Below are 19,192 nucleotides of genomic sequence, written 5' to 3'. Positions count from 1 at the left end.
AGCATATTCAAAAGCAGAGACATTACTTTGCCAACAAAGGTCCGTCTAGTCAAGGCTATGGTCTTTCCCGTGGCCATGTATAGATGTGAGAGTTGGACTGTGAAGAAAGCTGAGTGCCAAAGAATTGATGCTTTTGAACTGTGGTGTTGGAGAAGACTCTTGAGAGTCCCTTGGACTGCAAGGAGATCCAACCAGTCCATTCTAAAGGAGATCAATCCTGGGTGTTCTTGGAAGGAATGATGTTAAAGCTGAAACTCCAGTACTTTGGCCACCTCATGCGAAGAGTTGACTCATTGGAAAAGACCCTGCTTCTGAGAGGGATTGGGGGCAGGAGGAAAAGGTGACGACAGAGGATGAGATGGCTGGATGGCATCACTGACTCGATGGACATGAGTTTGAGTGAACTCCAGGAGTTGTTGTTGGACAGGGAGGCCTGGTGTGCTGTGATTCATGGGGTTGTAAAGAGTCGGACATGACTGAGTGACTAAACTGAACTGAACTGGTACCAAATCTGTAGATTGACTCGAGTAGTATGATCATTTTAATAATATTAATTCTTCCAATTCATAAACACAGTATATCTTTCCATCTGTTTGTATCATCTATAATTTCTTTCATCAGTGTCTTATCACTTTCCAAGTACAGGTCTTTTACCTCATTAATTAGACTTCTTGCTAAGTATTTTATTCTTTTTGATGCTATTGTAAGTGGGATTGTTTCCTTACTTCCTCTTTCTGATAGGCTGTTATTGGTATATAGAAATGCAATAGATTTCTGTATGTTAATTTTATATCCCACAAATTTACCAAATTTATTGGTGAGTTCTAGTAGTTTTTAGTGTCCTCTTTAGGATTTTCCACATATGGTATCATTTCATCTTCCAACAATGACTGTTTTATTTCTTCCTTTCCAATTTGGATTCCTTTTGTATTTCTTTTTCTTATCTGATTGCTACAGCTAGTAATTCCGATACTATACTGAATGAAAGTTGTGAGAGTGCGCACCGATGTTTTTGTTTCTGATCTTAGAGGAAATGCTTTCATCTTTTGATCACTGAGCATGATGTTAGCTGTTGGTTTGCCATATATGGCCTTTATTATGTTGACTTACGTTCCCTCTATACTCACTTTCTAGATAGTTTTTATAAACGGATGTTGAATTTTATCAAAAGCTCTTTCTGCATCTATTGAGACGATAAAAAAATATATATTTTTTTCTTCGATTTGTTAATGTGGTGTGTGACATGATTGAATATGGAACCATCCATGCATCCCTGGGATAAATCTCATTTGATCATGGTGTGTGTACATGTTAAGTCGCTTCAGTCCTGTCCAACTCTCTGTGACCCTATGGACCATAATCTGCCAGGCTCCTCTGCCCATGGGATTCTACAGGTTAGAATACTAGAGTGGGTTGCCATGCCCTCCTCCAGGGGCTCTTCCTGACCCAGAAATTGAACCTGCATCTCTTATGTTTCTTGCATTGGCAGGCAGGTTCTTTACCACTAGTGCCACCTGGGAAGTCCTGATCATGGTGTGTTATTTTTTAATGTATTGTTGAATTCAGCTTGTTAATATTTTGTTAAGAATTTTTGTATCTATGTTCATCAGTGCTATTGGCTGTAAATTCCTTTTGTGTGTGTGATATCTTTTCTGGTTTTGGCAGCAGGATGATGCATATCTTTTAGAATGAACTTGGAAACATTCTTTGCTCTTTAATTTTTTGTAATATTTTGAGAAGGATAGATGTTAACTCTTTTCTAAATGTTTGGTAGAATTCCCCTTTGTCACCATCTGTTTTAGAAATTTTGTTTTATTACTGATTCAATTTCATTACTCAAAATTTTTCTGTTCATATTTTATATTTCTTCCTCATTCAGTCTTGAAAGGTTTTAGCATTTCTAGGAATAGGTCTAGTTCTTCTATGTTGCCCATTTTATTGGTATATACTTATGGTAGTCTTTTTTGATCCTTTGTAGTTCTGTGATGTCTCATTTTTCATTTCTGATTTTATAGATTTGAACCCTCTTTCATTTTCTTTCTTGATGAGTCTGGCTAAAGGTTAATCAATTTTTGTTATCTTTTTGAAGAACCAGTTCTTAGTTTCATTCATCTTTTCTATTGTTTTTCTAGTTTCTATTTTATTTATTTCTGCTCTGGTCTTTATGATGTCTTTCCTTCTTCTGACTTTGGGTTTTGTTCTATTTCTAGTTACTTCTGGAGTAAGATTTGGTTGTGTATTTGAGATTTTCGGATTTCCTGAGGCAGGCTTGTATTATTATAGATTTTCCTTCTTGAACTGCTTTTGTTTCATCATATAGATTTTGGATCATTGCATTTTCATTTTCATTTGCCTCTAGATATTTTTTGATCTCTTTGATTTCTTCACAGACCCATTTTTTTTTTAGCAGCATATTGTTTAGCCTCCATGTATTTCTGATTTTTTCAGTTTTTATCTTACAGTTTTCTAATCTCATAGTGTTGTGATGTAATGTAGCTATGATTTAAAGCTTCTTCAGTTTACTGAAGTTTGCTTTGTAGCCTATCATGGGATCTACCCTGGAGAATGTTCCATGTACACTTGAATGTGTGTTTTGGTGCTTTGGATGCAATGTTTTATATATATTTATTGGGTCTATCCAGTATAATGTATCATTTAAGGTCAGTGTTTTGTTTTTGTTTTTTTACTGATTTTTGGTCTGGATGATCTGTCCATTGATGTAAGTGGAATGTTAAAATCCCCTATTGTTATTTTGTTCCTGTCAATTTCTCTTTTTATGTTTGTTAATGTTTGCTTTATGTGTCTAGGTGCTCCTATGCTGGGTGCATATATATTTACAACTGTTACATCTTTTGGATTGATCTCTTGATCCTTATGTAATGTCCTTCTTTGTCTCTTTAAACAGTCTTTATTTTAAAGTCTATTTTCTTGGTATGAGTGTCAGGAGACTGTGCAATTTTCTCACTTCTGTCTTGCTGCAACAAAGATTTGAAATGGCAGACCAGTGTTACAGTTCGGTTACAGCTCAGAATTTTATTTGGTGAACAAAGAATATTACACCCTTGAGGCATGAGGGTGGGCTGACCCCAAAGGAGAGGCCCCAACTTGACTTGGCTCCCCCTTTTTATACACTCTGTTTCCTCCCCCTGAGCCTACCCTATGCAAATTAGGGCTAGCCAGGAAGGGCGTGTGTTGTTTCACCTGAGGTTCTCACTCTGGTCCATGGATCTTCCCTTTGTTCCCTTTTTGTGGGCTTTTCCCTTTTCTTTGTGTGTCTTTTAGCCACTGCCATTTTGGACTCCTTTTTCCTATTCTAACTACCTAACAGAAGTATTTGTATGCAAGCTTTTTTTCATTTCTATTTGCATAGAATAACTTTGTCTATCCCCTCAGTTACAGTCTCTGTGTGTCTTTAGATCTAAAGTGAGTCTCTTGTTGGCAATATGGAAATAAGTCTGTTTTCTGTATCTGTTCAGCCTCCCTTTATCTTTTGATTGAGATATTTAATTCATTTACATTTAATTATGTATAGATATGTACTAATTGGGCTTCCCTGGTAGCTCAGTGGTAAAGAATTTTCCTGCCAATGCAGGAACCACAGGTTTGATACCTAGATTGGGAAGATCCCCTGGAGAAGGAAATGGCAACCCAGTCTAGTATTCTTGCCTGGGAAATCTGATGGACAGAGGAGACTGGCAGGCTATAGCCCATGGGGTCTCAAAAGACTTGGATATGAGTTAGTGTCTAAATAACAACAAATGTACTTATTGCCATTTTTAAAAATTGTTTGGTGACTGTTTTGCAGTTCTTTTTTATTTATCACCATTCATTTATTCATTTTTATTCATTTACCATGAACTTTATATGTATACATATGATTATTTTAAAGTTGTTATCACCTATGTTCAAATGCATTTTGACAAAACTGAATTTTTATGCCCCTCTTATGCTTTCTAATGAGTCTTTTCTAATGAGTTGGCTCTTCGCATCAGGTGGCCAAAGTATTGGAACTTTAGCTTCAGCGTCAGTCCTTCCAATGAATATTCCAATGAATTTAGTCTTGATTGGTTTGATCTCAAGAGTCTTCTCCAACACCACAATTCAAAAGCATTAATTCTTTGGCACTCAGCCTTCTTTATGGTCCAACTCTCACATCCGTACATGAATACTGGAAATACCATGGCTTTGACTATGCAAACCTTTGTCAGCAAAGTAATGTCTCTGTTTTTTAATATGCAGTCTAGGGTTGTCATAGCTTTTCCTTCAAGGAGCAAGCGTCTTTTAATTTCATAGCTGCAGTCACCATCTGCAGTGATTTTTGAGCCCAAGAAAATAAAGTTTGTCACTGTTTCCCCATCTATTTGGCATGAAGTGATGGGACCAGATGCCATGATCTTAATTTTTTGAATGTAGAGTTTTAAGCTAGTTTTTTCACTCTCCTCTTTCATCTTCATCAAGAGGCTCTTTAGTTCCTCTTCACTTTCTGCCATAAGAGTGGTGTCAGCTATATATCAGGTAGTAGGGGTAATGGTGGTTATGATGACCTCCTTCAATAGGACTTATGCCAGCACACTCCAGGCCACTCACAGGCAAGTCTGGCTTAGTCTCTTGTGGTGTCACTGCTCCTTTCTCCTGGGTCCTGGTACACACAAGGTTGTTTTTTCGTGTGTGTGCCCCCAAGAGTCTGTTTCCCTAGTCTTGTGGAAGTTCTGTAATCAAATCCCTCTGGCCTTCAAAGTTAAATTCCCTGCGGATTCTTAGTCCTTTTGCTGGATCCCCAGGTTGGAAAATCTGTTGTGGGCCCTAGAACTTTTGCAATGGTGCAAGAACTTATTTGGTATGACTGTTCTCCAGTTTGTGTGTCGTCTAAACAACTCTGTTCTTTTGCCACCTAACACATTCTTCTCATTTCTCTTCTACATTTCTGTATAGGGCCTGATAATTTCTGCCACCCAGTCATGCTATTAGGGCTTCCTCCATGTCTCAGATGGTAAAGAATCTCCCTGCAATGCTCGAGACATGGGTTCGATCCCAGGGTAGAGAAGGTCCCCTGCAGAAGGGAATGGCAACCCACTCCAGTATTCTTGGCTGGAGAATCCTATCGGCTATAGTCCATGGGGTCACAAAGAGTCGGACATGACTGAGTAACTAACCACCACTACCAGTCATATTATTTCTTCTCACAGCAAAGAATAACCATTCTTTATTCCTAGTGTAATTTTCCCAACTATTTCTGACTTTGTCTCCTCAGAGATCTTTACCTATCATCTTCACCTTTCTTTTCTGTATCTTTAAGCTCTTCCACTCTATTGGTTTTCAGCTTCAATGTGTAAGCATATTATTGTATCTTAAATATAATCTTAGTTTCCTCAGTCTTCATTTGCTTATGAGTAATGTAAGAGAGGAAAAACAATTTTCCCCTCTAATCTTCTGGGTTCTTGGCTTAGACTCTTATAATAAAACACAGTTTAACAAGAGAAAACAGGCAAGTTTATTAACATGTGTATGTTATGTATACACATGCATGCATATACATGAGAGATATACTAAAAAAACTAAATAATTCCCCCAGATGGTGAAAGGCACTACTTAAATACCATCTTCAGCTAAAGACAAGTGAAGATGTGAGGTGGGAAAAGGCCAGTTATGGCAGATTACCAGGAAAAGCTAGGTAAACAAGGATTAGGTTTGCCATGCAGATTTAAGTGGACTCCTTCTCCATGAATAAGATTCTCCTGGGGTTTAGTCATTTTTCTCTTCCCAGTAAAGAATTTGCCTACGATGCAGGAGACCCCAGTTTGATTCCTGGCTTGGGAGGATCCATTGGAGAAGGGATAGGCTAACCACTCCAATACTCCTGGGCTTCCCTTGTGTATCAGCTGGTAAAGAATCTGCCTGCGATGCAGGAGACCTAGGTTCAATTCCTGGGTTGGGAAGATACCCTGGAGAAGGGAAAGGCTATCAACTCAAGTATTCTGGCCTAGAGAAATCCATGGACTATACAGTCCATGGGGTCACAAAGAGTCAGACACAACTAAGGGACTTTCACTTTCACTTTCACTTTCACTCTCTCTTCCCAGTGCAGAGAGGTTGAGGTTTACAAATGGAGATTTCCTTTGTAAATGCAAATTTCTCTTTGTTAGTTTTCAGAACTTTTCCTGTCTTTGCCATGTTTCAAACTAATCAACTCAAAATAATCTTTATGCCAAAGAGTCATATTTTGGGGCAGCATATTCTGTAGTAATGTTTCCATATTTGGATGTTACTTCAAATTTTACTTCTTCCTACCTTCAGCTGTATTATAGTTGGACCTCCCTAGGACCTCCCCCACTGTTAAAAAAAAAAAAAAAACAAAATTCAATTGAGTAAATTTGAAAATTCAATGATTCATGAATTTTTTTCCCAATAGTCAGGTACTGGTCTTTCTGGTAGTCATGTACGGATGTGAGAGTTGGACCATAAAGAAGGCTGAGTGCCAAAGAATTGATGCTTTCAAATTGTAGTACTAGACAAGACTGTTGAGAGTCCCCTGGACAGCAAAGAGGTCAAACCAGTCAATCCTAAAGGAAATCAACCCTGAATATTCACTGGAAGGACTGATGTTGAAGCTGAAGCTCCAATACTTTGGCCACCTGATGTGAAGAGCCAACTCATTGGAAAGGCCCTGATGCTGGGAAAGATTGAGAGCAGAAGGACAAGGGGGCAACAGAGGATGAGATGGTTGGATGGCATCACCAACTCAGTGACATGAGTTTGAGCAAGCTCTGGGAGATGGTGAAGGACAGGTGAGCCTGGTGTGCTATAGTCCATGGGGTTACCAAGAGTCGGACATGACTGAACAACAACATGCCTTCAGCCATATTATAGTTGGACTTCCCTAGGACCTCCCTCAACATTCAACTTTGTAAATTTGAAGATCTAATTGGCTTTATTTAGCAATTCATGAATTGGGTAGCATCCCATCTGGTGAACAGACAGGCACTGCAAGGAACTGGACAAAATGGAAGGTTTTTATAGGCAGAAGAGTGGGACGAGGAAGTTATTAGCAAAAGAAAAGAATTCTTTCAGGTCAGGTCATCTTCTTTTATAGAGGAAGGTAATGGGAGGAGTCTTATTATGCAGGTACCTCACTAGTGCTGATCAGGAAATTTCAGATTGCTTAAAAGTCACCTTGCTGGGAGAAGCTGGGACTACTATTAAATCTTGGTCCACTGTCACAGAGGCAGATGACTCCACTTGCTGATTGCTACTTCTTTTTAACATTCAGTTCTCCATAAACTCTCGCCCAAGTTTAACTTATAAATCCTGGGTATTCTTCTTGTCACCTCATGAACTGTTTTCTTTTAGAATATTCTATTAGTTCAACTTCCCTTGAAGTCATTTAAGGTCTTTTCCTTACTCAATATCCTTTATTCATGCATGCCTAGGTTCCTATTCTTCCCAAAGCTAACAACTCCTTGAATTCAAAGTTGACTCTCAACGTGATTCTGAATTCCTTAAAATTCCCACTGCATCAACACAATCTATCTGCCAAAGTATATGAAGCATTGCTCCAGCTCTCAGTCACACTTTATTATCTGATAGCTGAGGCAGCACTGCTTGTGTTTCTTTTGTCTTCTGTGTTCTTCTTTGAAAACAGTTTCTTCATATTCTGCTGCCAATTCCCATATTTAAGGGACTCATTTATTACTCCAAGAGGCAAGGGACCACTCCTGCCAGTTTAACATTGTATTATCCTCCTTGAAAAAATTCCTTTCCATGAAAAACTCGTGAAAATAGATACCTAGGAGATAGTCCTGCAGCTTAGTAACAAATTCCCATAATCTATGTTTTCATTTTGATGATGGCCAGTCTGTTCCAGGAAATGTAGCTTATAATCTTTCTCTCTTTTATCTTATTATCATTTACTATTCATCTCAAGAAAGGCAATGCCAAAGAATGCTCAAACTACCGCACAATTGCACTCATCTCACATGCTAGTAAAGTAATGCTCAAAATTCTCCAAGCCAGGCTTCAGCAATATGTGAACTGTGAACTTCCTGATGTTCAAGCTGGTTTTAGAAAAGGCAGAGGAACCAGAGATCAAATTGCCAACATCCGCTGGATCATGGAAAAAGCAAGAGAGTTCCAGAAAAACATCTATTTCTGCTTTATTGACTATGCCAAAGCCTTTGACTGTGTGGATCACAATAAACTGTGGAAAATTCTGAAAGAAATGGGAATACCAGACCACCTGATCTGCCTCTTGAGAAATTTGTATGCAGGTCAGGAAGCAACAGTTAGAACTGGACATGGAACAACAGACTGGTTCCAAATAGGAAAAGGAATTCGTCAAGGCTGTATATTGTCACCCTGTTTATTTAACTTATATGCAGAGTGCATCATGAGAAACACTGGACTGGAAGAAACACAAGCTGGAATCAAGATTGCCAGGAAAAATATCAATACCCTCAGATATGCAGATGACACCACCCTTATGGCAGAAAGTGAAGAGGAACTAAAAAGCCTCTTGATGAAAGTGAAAGTGGAGAGTGAAAAAGTTGGCTTAAAACTCAACATTCAGAAAACGAAGATCATGGCATCTGGTCCCATCACTTCATGGGAAATAGATGGCGAAACAGTGGAAACAGCGTCAGACTTTATTTTTCTGGGCTCCAAAATCACTGCAGATGGTGACTGCAGCCATGAAATTAAAAGACACTCCTTGGAAGGAAAGTTATGACCAACCTAGATAGCATATTCAAAAGCAGAGACATTACTTTGCCAACAAAGGTTCGTCTAGTCAAGGCTATGGTTTTTCCTGTGGTCATGTATGGATGTGAGATTTGGACTGTGAAGAAGGCTGAGTGCTGAAGAATTGATGCTTTTGAACTGTGGTGTTGGAGACGACTCTTGAGTCCCTTGGACTGCAAGGAGATCCAACCAGTCCATTCTGAAGGAGATCAGCCCTGGGATTTCTTTGGAAGGAATGATGCTAAAGTTGAAACTCCAGTACTTTGGCCACCTCATGGGAAGAGTTGACTCATTGGAAAAGACTCTGATGCTGGGAGGGATTGGGGGCAGGAGGAGAAGGGGACGACAGAGGATGAGATGGCTGGATGGCATCACTGACTCGATGGACGTGAGTCTGAGTGAACTCCTGGAGTTGGTGATGGACAGGGAGGCCTGGCGTGCTGCGATTCATGGGGTCGCAAAGAGTCGGACAGGACTGAGCGACTGATCTGATCTGATCTGATCTGATTCATCTCTTGGCAATTTGTTTCCTATCTTCACCATTCGACTATAACTACCAGTTTAGCGATAATTCCACCTCCACACTGAAGACTTCCAGAGACTGTTAATGAATTTAAATGCTGGGGATTTTCTCTGATGCCTCATTGCATATGCTTGTTACATTAAGATGCTAATGAGGGATCTGTTGGATCGAGGTGCTGGAGCTGGACCAGGGACCAGGGACCAGGGTATAATTACCAGTGTTCTATAATTACCAGTGATTTCCTTATTTTCAAAGACAGAGGAAATGTTTCAAATTCTAGATTCTTCTGTAGCATTTGATGCTGTTGAAGCTACCTTCTTCAGAACATTTCCTCTTTGTGTGTATTATGACATAATTTTTTGTTCACAGTAAACTATTACCATGCTCCTGATATTCATTTTGTAAATTTTCCTGCTGGTAATGTTGATCTTACCAAAAGATGTCAAAAGAAGGTTTTCAGACCAGGCTCACACATGCACAGACAATGATGACTATATAATGACTGCTATCTGGCTAACACTAATTGTAAGATACTATCAATTGTAAGACACATAGCACTTTTGAAGATGTTAAAATCTGAAAGGAATGGACATCTAAGAATCATGGGCATATGATATTATTATCTGATTGCTTGAAGAGAATTGATCTGTGTTGCTTGAATTCAAGGCTTTAAGAGATAATGCAAACATCATTATACATTCTCTAAATTTACTTGCCTTATCTGATGTAAAATAACCACACCAAGTTATTTTATGTCTTTTATGAGGCTAGAATAAGGCACTCAGTCATGTCTGAATCTTTGGGACTATTTTACGTCTTTTATGAGGCTAGAATAAGGCACTCAGTCATGTCTGAATCTTTGGGACTCCATGCGTACCAGGTTCCTCCATCCATGGGATTTTCCAGGCAAGAAAACTGGAGTGGGTTGCCATTTCCTTCTCCAGATCTTCCTGACCCAGGATTGAACCTGGATCTCCTGCATTGTAGGCAGACACTTTACCGTCTGAGCCACCAGGGAAGTCTAGAATAAGATAATGCATGTAAAATATGTACTGCAGCTAAAGTACCAAAATCAGTAAGCACTCAATAAATGATAACTAGTAGTCATAGTAACACATATTTTCAATAAAAACTTGAACTATAGCTGTTATTGAATTTAATGTTCTTAAAACTCTAAGACCCCATATGTTTATTGAAAGTATTTTTTTCTCCCTTAGTAAACTTAATGAATAATAATCAATTTTACAGGTTTTTTTGAGATGCAAATGAGACAATGCATGCAAAATATTTGTTTATTGGTTGAAGTAGTACCTGATATTTTCAGCAGAACATGAATTATAACTTATTTTTGTTGTTTCTAAAATTCTAGAGATGATATACATTTTTTCAAAGTTAATTTCAGAAAGATTAAGTGATTCTAGTTAATAATTCCTTCTTTTTTATGTTTTTTGTCTGAATTAAATAATATATGAAAGTATATAATAATTGTAAAACATTTAATTCAGTGTGTGACAAATAAAAAGCACTCAGTAAAAAGTAATTATTATTACAATTGTTGTTATTTATTCCTGATGTTATCTATGGTAGTTCATTTTCACCTTTTCTCCTTAGTCAAGTTAAAGATTTTAAAATATCAAAGACTTCTCCATTATACTTGCTAAGCTAGTTTTCTGAAGTTAATGTCACCAAATAGTATATACCTTTCATAATTTTTATTACAAAGAGTGAGATAATGCATGTAAAATATTTGGTTGCTATTATTGATAGTTTGTGTTTACTTGATATCACTTGAATTTCTACTAATTGACTAATTAAAAATACTGAGAAACACTTTATACATTGGCTGAATTTAACTTTCCAGGGTTTAAATAACTTCATCCACTAATATAGAACAGCAGTTCTCAAACTCTTTGGTGTCAGGGCCTATTTATACTTTTTAAAACAAATGAAGATCTCAAAGAGCTTGTGTATATATGGATTATATCTATTGATATTTATTATATTAGAAATTAAAGCTGAGAAATGTTTAAAATATCTATGAATCATTTTAAATAACAATAATGAATCCATTTCATGTTAACATAATGTTTTTTTAATAAAAATTAACTATTTTTCCAAAAATAATTAAGAGAGAAGACAGGCATTGTTTAACAGTTTTAAAATCTCTTCAATATTTTAGTTTTATGGAAAGATAGTTGGATTCTCATAGATGTATCTGTGTTCAACCTGTTGTGGTATGCTATTTGGTATGAAGTTTATAAAGAATATGCAGTTTTAAAGATGAATAGTTGGAAAAGGGAAATCTAGCAAACTCTCTAAAAGAATCTCAGAGGCCCCTCTGGGTCCTTGAACCACACTTTGAGAACTGTTGACATATGCTTTTAATTTTTTTTAAGTATTGAATAAGATAATCTATATAATAGATACTGTTTTTAATGCTGCTTTAGTTGCTATTAGTATTATTTATAGAATTTCCAGATACTGTCAAAAGAAACTGAGTTTCTTGTTTTGTTGACTGCATTCACAGTTTCTATTAAAAAAACAAAACAAAACAAAAAAACAAATAACAATGTAGATTTGGTAAAATGGTTAAGCTACTTCACTAAATAATATCTCTATTACAGGAGTTTTAATGAAATTGAGATAATATACTTTATATTTTTAATGTCAGTAATACACATGGCTCAGTGCCTGGCACATAAGATAGACTCAATAAAAGGCAGCTTTAGAATCACTCTTTGTTCAGTGTACAAAAGATTATGCAAATAGATGCCAAGGATAAAATTGACCTCATACACACAATAACATCATTAGTTTATCTGGAATCACTCTGCTACCCTCTCTTGTCTCTAGACAAGGCCTACTTTTAGGCCCAAGATTCCCTTAGGAAAGTAAATAAATCTTTAAACAGAAACAAGCTAATACAATTCAGAGCTGGGCTCTGAGTAATGCTGACTTCCACTGATATGGTCAGTGTATGAGGCCTTCCCTAGAAATTTCAGATATCTAGGAATACCTAAAAGATTGTGCAGCACTTCCTTGGGGAAATGACTCTCCACTCCAGCACTTGTATCCTGAGTGTAGATATGTCTACCCTTGTCAGAATTCTTTCAGAATGAATACAAACTCCCCAGATTAAATTTCTAGCCTCAGGGTCTGGTTGCCACATTGTTGGATGGCAGGGGACGGGGACAGTTTGGAAGGGGAGCCATTCCACTTTGCCCCTCCTCTGGTCTTGCTATAGGATCCTGAGAAAGTATAACAGTTTTCTACCAACATTTTGTTAGACAATGGCCTTCTTCTCTACATTTATACCAAAATGGCAAGTGTTTCCACTCAGGACCCCAAGACTTTTGCTCTAGAAGTAATCAGTTCCAAAGTTAGCAGTGGTAGTAAATCTTACAGACTTTTATCATCTGAGGTCTAACAGCCATTTCTTTCTATGTTTCAGAAAGAACCTCTGTTTTATTTTAATTGCTTCCATTTTTAAAATATTAAACTTTTGGTATAAAGACTTTAAAAGACTATAAAATTAGGTAGAATTATATTATAAAGAACCATGTACTCATTATCCAGCTCCAAGATTTATCAATTTATGGACTGTCTTGCATCATCTGTACTTCTGTCCACTTCTCCCTCCCATATTATTTCAAAACAAACCTCAGAATCATAACTTTTTATCCATAAACACTTCAGTATATACATATCTAAAAATATAAATTTTTCCCCACATAACCACAATATCAATATCGCCTTTAAAAACTAATGAATGATAATTATTTACTATCATCAAAGGCCAGTTATTATTCAAAATAACACATTTCCACCTGTGTCATGAATATTTTTAAAAATTTGTTTGTTTGCATCACAATTCCAAGAAGATCCACATATTAACATTGCTTGATTGGTATTTTAAGACTCTATTAATATTATGTTCTCTAATTTTTTCTGTTGTAAATGATTTGTTTTTAAGAAACCCTTCCCTGTTTTCTTTATCTCATATTAGCTTCCTTAACTCCAGAAAACTTCCTACAACCTTATCCTCACTAAAACATTTCATGAAGGATAAGCCAATACTGGCTTCTTTCAGGCAAGCTTGACCTATGCTCTTTCTGCATATTCCCTCATATTTATGGCTTTTGGAATAAAGATTATAAGAATACAAGATGGCAGCATTCTTACCTATCATTTTATAACTCTTAAGAAATGTAACCTGTGTGGTTCATCAAATGTGGTGACTATTACCTTCTGATACTTGCCACTCTTCCCATCTAGAGTTCAAAGGTCGCTTCACCAGATCCTGTACTGTATTACCTGAGGACACTTTCTGTTTGCAGTGTCTCCTAGTTTTCACAGCCATTCTTGCCTTCTTAAATGGCATGCCTAGGTTCAGAATTGCAGGTATGTACCAATACGCCAAGAAACCTTGTCACATCTATTGATGCTTCTCATACCATCACTTGGTCTCTTTCTCTAGGGGAAAAAAAAAAACAGGCATGTAAGAAATTCAGGGTCTGAATTAGAAGGCTTAAAGATAACTTTTCAAATACTCTTCCTCATGTCTTCCCATAAATTAAATACCAATCAACATCATCAACAAGCTCTTAGCAAAGAAAAATATTTTCCCCTCTTGATCATCAAACACTCTATACCTGATAAAGCATGTTAAAACAATCTATAGGGACTTTCAGATTTGTCATGGTTCCCTGTGTGTTCCCTAAAGCCAGCAATGATCTTTGAGAGTGTGTTTCTATCCTCTCTCACAGTTCATAGTACAAATAGCCACCAGCCCAGGAATCCTCATAATGATCTCTGATAGAATCTTAGAAGTGCAACCTGAATTGTCCCAGGCTTCAAGTTCCTGTGGACACAAGAAAAAATAAATTAACAGTAAAATTTGAATTTTATTTGTGCAAGTTATCTCTGCTTATTGATGATAGACCTCTTCAAGATCTACCATAATGATTTACCACAATGATTTCCAAAAATTTCTAGGCACAAGATTCTGCTCCCATCTTCTTATTGATATTTTCTGCCTGTGAGCTTCTTTATTAGTGGAGGTGCTTACCTAGATGAACACCTCTCAGTATTCTTCGGAGAAGGCAATGGCACCCCACTCCAGTACTCTTGCCTGGAAAATCCCATGGATGGAGGGGCCTGGTGGGCTACAGTCCATGGGGTCGCTAGGAGTCAGACACGACTGAGCGACTTCACTTTCACTTTTCACTTTCATACATTGGAGAAGGAAATGGCAACCCACTCCAGTGCTCTTGCCTGGAGAATCCCAGGGAGGACAGGGGAGCCTGGTGGGCTGCCATCTATGGGGTCGCACAGAGTCAGACACGACTGAAGCGACTTAGCAGCAGCAGCAGTATTCTTATCCAGGGAGGGAGGAGGGAGGAGGGTTCAGGATGGGGAACACGTGTATACCTGGGGCGGATTCATGTTGATATATGGCAAAACCAATACAATATTGTAAAGTTAAAAAATAAACTAAAATTTAAAAGAAAAAAAACAAATGAGTTCAAAACTCCACACGTAAATGGGAGGACTGTATCTCTCCCAGAGTCTCAGGAAAATGCTTACTAAAAAGACAATTCCTTCAGTTTCTGCATAGAGACTATGTCTGCATTGTGGTCAGATCTAATTCCTATTTGAGGGGCATACTACCCTCTTCATCTCCAAAAAACTCCAGAGCTTCCAGGCTCTGTCTCCAAAGGACTCACCCACAGAAGTTCCTCTTCTTGACCACTTCCCTCAGGAAAGGATTTCCTTAGCTAAAAACTCATCTCAAACTCAGTCTAGTCAGTGCTGATATGCAATTACTCCTAGGTGGTATGCACATCATTTTTATTGCATTTGGAATGTTAAAAATGAACAATTGAATTTATTGATGTCATTGAATACAGACACAAATTTATTCATTCAACAAATATTTAGTGAATGCCTTCTATGAGCTGGGACATTTCTAGGAATTGGAGCTAAAACAAAAAAGGCATATTCACTGTTATGTATAACCATACTTATAATTATCTCAGTAATGGTAATTCCAAGTCTTTTACAGAAAATTGGTGAGAAGGCATTCCTAACTTGAAAAAAAGCTGTCATTTTCTGATATCATACTGTTACTCTTTCATGTGACTATCACTTTATGCTGTGAATAGCTTTCAACAAATATCAGATCTAAATTTTCTCCAGTGATATTCAATTGAATGTATCCCACTGTACAAATCTGTTCAATGCTTCCATATGCTGTAACAATGTCATATCTTCTTTTTTTGTTCCTGTAGGTGTATCAGTTCCTATCCCAGTGATTGGACTGAGGGATGAAGACAAGGTGTTCGTCAACAACACCACCTGTGTGCTGAATGACCCAAATTTCGTTCTTATTGGATCCTTCGTAGCTTTCTTCATACCGCTGACAATCATGGTGATTACCTACTGTCTGACGATTCACGTCCTTCACCGACAAGCTCTGATGTTACTGCACGGCCACACTGAGGAACCGCCTGGAATAAACCTGAATTTCCTGAAATGCTGCAAGACAAACACAGATGAAGAGAACTCTGCAAACCCGAACGAAGGTTTGAACCCACGCCGAAGGAAGAAGAAAGAAAGACGGCCTAGGGGCACCATGCAAGCTATCAACAATGAACGGAAAGCCTCGAAGGTCCTTGGCATTGTTTTCTTTGTGTTTCTGATCATGTGGTGCCCGTTTTTTATTACTAATATTTTGTCGGTTCTTTGTGGGAAAGCTTGTAATCAAAAGCTCATGGAAAAGCTTCTGAATGTGTTTGTTTGGATTGGCTATGTTTGTTCAGGAATTAATCCTCTGGTGTACACTCTTTTCAACAAAGTTTACCGAAGGGCTTTCTCCAACTATTTGCGCTGCAATTATAAGGCAGATAGAAAGCCTCCAATCAGACAAATCCCGAGAGTTGCTGCCACTGCGTTGTCTGGGAGGGAGCTTAATGTTAACATTTACCGGCACACCAATGAACCAGTAATTAAGAAAGCTGATGACAAGGAGCCTGGTATAGAGATGCAAGTTGAGAATTTGGAGCTACCGGTTAATCCCTCCAATGTGATTAGTGAAAGGATTAGTAGTGTGTAAGAAAGAGCAGCACAGTCTTTTCCTATGGTAAAGCTACAAATGTAGGAAATTGTTCTTTAATTCTGCCAGTCATAACTAATGTAAATATTGCCGTCTGAAAAGTGTGTTTTATATATAGCTTTGCAATCCTGTACTTTACAATCATGCTTACAATAGTGAGATTTAGGGTTCTATATTTACTGTTTATAATAGATTGAGAATAACTTATTTTGATTGATGAAAAAATGTTGATTTCCCCCCCTTCCATCCCTCCTTCCCTCCCTTTTTTCTTTCTCTCTCTCCTCTCTCTTTTTCTTTTGCATATAAGGAAACATTGATGTTCACCTCAGGTGGCATTTGCAGGAGACCAGAATGATACACATGACAGTGGTTTTCAACCACACCAAAATTGAACAAATTCGGTGGACTCTTTTTTCCAGGTTAACAGTAAATATGCACTTTAAATTCTTGCTCTGCTCATCTACACACATAAATACGGTAAAATAGGTTCTGCCTTCTGAAACTCTACCACAACTATTAGTGAGTCAAAGGCAGAACTTATTTCTTGTCACACACAGGGGAAATTTTGACATTGTCAGAATGTTGTGTTGATATTTTACTGCAATGTCTGTCCCCAAACATAGTGGCATTTTAATATAGCAGCTAGTTAACCGGAACTACAGAAGTGGAAGGATGACAAGAGATATATACACCAACAATAGCTTTTCACTTCTTATAATGTTCAAATTCTGATTATAATGACAAGCAAACTGGAATTAGTGTCTTCATTCTGGTCCTTAGTAAATACCTATTTCATGATTAAACTGGGAAACAAAATCCCAGAGTTATTTCCCAATCCAGGATTCAACATCTATTGGGTTTTGATATCAGGATCCTGGAAATTTGTGTGCTACACACAAAATGAAATTAGCATTTTTGAGCCTTATTAAAATAGTATATTAGTTATGGTACCTCTATCTATAGGACCTAATTTAGCAGTCCATTTTTGAGTAAAACTTGCATTGGAAGCAGATGCCGAAGACTTTGAAAGTTTTACTTGATTAAGGACTACAGAACTGGGCCCTTAGAATGTGAAAAAAAAAAAAGTAATTAAAGAAGCTTTTACTGAACTCTAGAAAAAAAAGAAATACAGAGTTTCCATTTGGATTTCAAACAAAATATCTCATTTTCAGATCCTTCCAAACTCTCTAGTGCAGGGAAAGGCTGCAGCTAATTTGTGAAAGTGGCAAGCTCTTCATTGTACTGCAATTACGTACCAGAAGTTTAAACCTTTGTTAAATATAGTGTTGTGTTAACAATCAGTGTTGGCCTTATTTCATTCGTGGGCCTGTTGCTCTCTAAGAATTCAGTACCATTTTACTAGTTTGTTAACCATGAAAGGTTTTCAAACATTACTAAAGTCAGACCATTAAGTCTATGCTGTGTGCAGAGTATACAAGTGTTTCCAGTAACTATATTTCCATGTGTGTCCATTTCACACAATTGTGGATCTATTTCTGAAGATTTCATAATGCTATTTTTTATGCCTGACAGTTACTTACACACTTTAGAGTATCTTGAAATTGGTGAAGGCAGAATCCAAATTTCTAAAATCCCCGGTGTTTGTCCTCAACACACAGCATAGATAAATCCAACAATCTGCCACAAGGGCAGTGGGAGAGATGCTGTATTTGAGGAAACTCATACAGTCCCTAAGTGGTTTGCAACACTGCCAAATGCCAGTCAATTGCTTGAGCATGCCCAATTATAACATGAAAGTAAAGTCTACCTGCTCTGTCGAACTGCATGTTAAACACAATTATATGAAATTGAATGAGACCTAATTCTTACTGAAACGAAAATGTCTGAAAAAACATAGCATGCATTGAGCATGAGTTCTGCACATACATGGTGTCCTGCATGTACGCCATGTATGTTGCATGAATCCATCGATTTGTATTAATGTAAGGCAGAGTAGGTGTTATAAGAATGACTTAAATGCACATCCTTTGGCAGTCTTTAAAAAGACCATGCAATCAGATCTGAAGTATTGTGAGTATAGAGAAAATTGGAAACATCTGATTTCTTTCCTGAACTATCAGGGCAAGCTCATAGCACATGTTTTACAAAGAAAATATAAACCACTGATTTTCAAAAGCACTAGCAATAAGTTGAATGATAATAGCTTATAGCACATTTGTTAATAATTCTTATGTCATCAAACAGTAGTACTTATTAGTACCCAACACAGTAATTATTCTAAAATCATGTGTTATTCGTAAGTTCTGTGCAGTTTGGTATGAAATAAGTATATTCATTTGGATATAAATCTTACAGTTCAATGTTAAATCTACAACTTTTATAAATGTTTTAAAGTCCATGTGATAAGTGTAAACATGGTGAATTTATTGTCAAACAGATCATTTTGATGTACTATTATATATATATATCTGTTTAAGACACGTGCAATGGACTGCCTTATATTATTTCCTGTAAATCTTCCTTCATCAAGTGGTACTTTTTGTGAGTGGTTGCAAAATGTTGTCTTATTCCTGATTCCTGTATGTTATCCATTCCAGGTTTTTGTGATATTTCCTATTAATTTATTAAATTTATTAAATGTTGCCTAATATGTCATGTGCCTTTTTCCCCCCTGCATATTTTGAGGGAAAAATACACCACTTCATTTCTTGGAAAATGAAACTGTAACTGGTTAAATAAGTTCACAAAGACAAATACAACCAGAGAATATTACCTTTTTCTGTGTACTCAAAGACTATGACACTAGAAAGACAAGAGGTGTAAATAACAAAAACAATATTAATAACAACATCACTGATTCC

At 37.2% G+C, this 19,192-nt stretch overlaps 1 protein-coding gene across 1 annotated transcript in view; it reads left to right on the top strand.

Moving 5' to 3' along the window:
- Positions 1-18,981, top strand: part of HTR2C (5-hydroxytryptamine receptor 2C) — a 343,880-nt gene extending 324,899 nt beyond the window's left edge. Inside the window, exon 6 of the mRNA XM_025275906.3 lies at positions 15,547-18,981. Within this exon, the coding sequence (XP_025131691.2) occupies positions 15,547-16,370 (824 nt within the window). The 3' untranslated portion in view covers positions 16,371-18,981. The remainder of the gene's footprint in view (positions 1-15,546) is intronic.
- Positions 18,982-19,192: the final 211 nt, after the last annotated feature.

Source organism: Bubalus bubalis, chromosome X, assembly GCF_019923935.1.
Source record: "Bubalus bubalis isolate 160015118507 breed Murrah chromosome X, NDDB_SH_1, whole genome shotgun sequence".
Taxonomy (NCBI): Eukaryota; Metazoa; Chordata; class Mammalia; order Artiodactyla; family Bovidae; genus Bubalus; species Bubalus bubalis.
This window is presented reverse-complemented; position numbering and strand designations above follow the sequence as displayed.